Genomic DNA, 1509 nt, shown 5'->3' with positions numbered 1-1509 from the left:
GTTAGGTGCCCAACAGCGTCTGCAACCATCTATCCCCCCACCCACAGTGATTTTTCTGCTGGGTATTAAGGGCTTAGTTGTGCCACAGCAGAGTCCTGTGGCCCAACAGACACTGTCGAGCCAAGGTCACTGGATTTATGCACGAGCACTGTGGCCAGGGGAGCATGATTATCTCATATGTGAAAAGCACACAACAAAGAGGCTGTATAGAGTATAATGGTGTACTTTTTTTTTGCTTTGGGACTGAGGCAGTATGAGCATCTGATACAGGTTAATCCATGTGGATTAATCATTTAATTTACAACAATTCTCTATTTCTTGTGTTAGAAACTTCAAATCAATCAGTGACTTTTATAATTTACTGAGGGGGGAATGCTGAGGAATATGAGAGGAGAGTTTATAATTAAACTTTGGCATATGTGAAAATAAAGAGTGTATTACAGTTCTAAAATCAAAAAATATACATAAGGGTTTATTAAAAAAAAAGTTATTAATTGTAATGTTTACCTTTTCAAGATTGACGTCAGCCTCCACTATCTGCTTCAGTGCGTGACGAGGAAGTGAAGCATTGTGATGCAGGAAGTGGGAGAGAGTCTCATTGTCTTGCAAAAAGTCCTTCAGCTTGAAACCTAGAGAAAAAAAACGTATTAAGTCAAAAAATAATGAGAAACAAGACCCAGAAAAAATAAGGCATCTTTATTTTGTCGCTGATACTGATACCAGGACAATCAGCAGGGGTCCCAGCGGGAGGGACAGTAAAATTTCATTACTGTTTCACTTTAAATTTGGGCTGCAAACCACTTCCACATGCAATGACTGAGCAAAACAAGTTACAAAATGTATCTTGGCATATAAACCAGCATACCAGTATTTATCAAATTCACAGACTTTATTGTCTGGATTTTAGTCCTTAATATTCCAGAAATTCTTCACAACCAGTGGAAACCCCAGTGTAAGAATGTATGATTTAATGATGAGTGAAAACCAATAACAAAAGGACACAATCTGAGAACATAAAAAAAAAATTTCACCGGATTAAATGATTGATCCCAAATAAAATTATATATTTAAATTTATAAACCTCCTCAGACTGTCTTCACTGTGCTCTGGGAATTTTTTGTACTTTTGCTGCATTCCAGAGAAGTCAAACCACTTCTGAAACAAGCCTGAGTCAGCTGTGTGGTTGCATGCGAACAACACGCACACACGCATGCGCGCACACACACACACACACACACACACACACACACACACACACACACACCTGTCTTCTCCTAAACTCAGCGAACTCACTCGGGGTTACTAGAGGGCATTCCACTTTGGCACAGATACTGCCAACCAGCCTTCTTCTTCCTGTCTCTCTTCCTCCCCAAATTTCTCCTTCTCTACCTTTCACCTATTTCCTGCTCTGTTCAACTCTGCTCTCCTTCAGGCTGTTGACAACTTAATATATGCTGAGTTGAATTTTGATTTCTTGTTTTAAAATGTCCTCCCACCCCCCATCCCCCC

General features: G+C 39.9%; 1 protein-coding gene across 4 annotated transcripts in view; it reads right to left on the bottom strand.

Moving 5' to 3' along the window:
- Window positions 1–1509, bottom strand: part of LOC111659723 (phospholipid-transporting ATPase ABCA1-like) — a 41595-nt gene that overhangs the window by 28741 nt on the left and 11345 nt on the right. For all 4 annotated transcript variants that reach the window (XM_023412733.2, XM_023412734.2, XM_023412735.2 and 1 more), the window contains exon 6: window positions 508–629. In XM_023412733.2, the coding sequence (XP_023268501.1) occupies window positions 508–629 (122 nt within the window). The remainder of the gene's footprint in view (window positions 1–507; window positions 630–1509) is intronic.

This window comes from Seriola lalandi, unplaced genomic scaffold, assembly GCF_002814215.2.
Source record: "Seriola lalandi dorsalis isolate HSWRI2012SDOR001 ecotype SW California unplaced genomic scaffold, Sedor1 jcf7180002054486, whole genome shotgun sequence".
Classification (NCBI taxonomy): Eukaryota; Metazoa; Chordata; class Actinopteri; order Carangiformes; family Carangidae; genus Seriola; species Seriola lalandi.
This window is presented reverse-complemented; position numbering and strand designations above follow the sequence as displayed.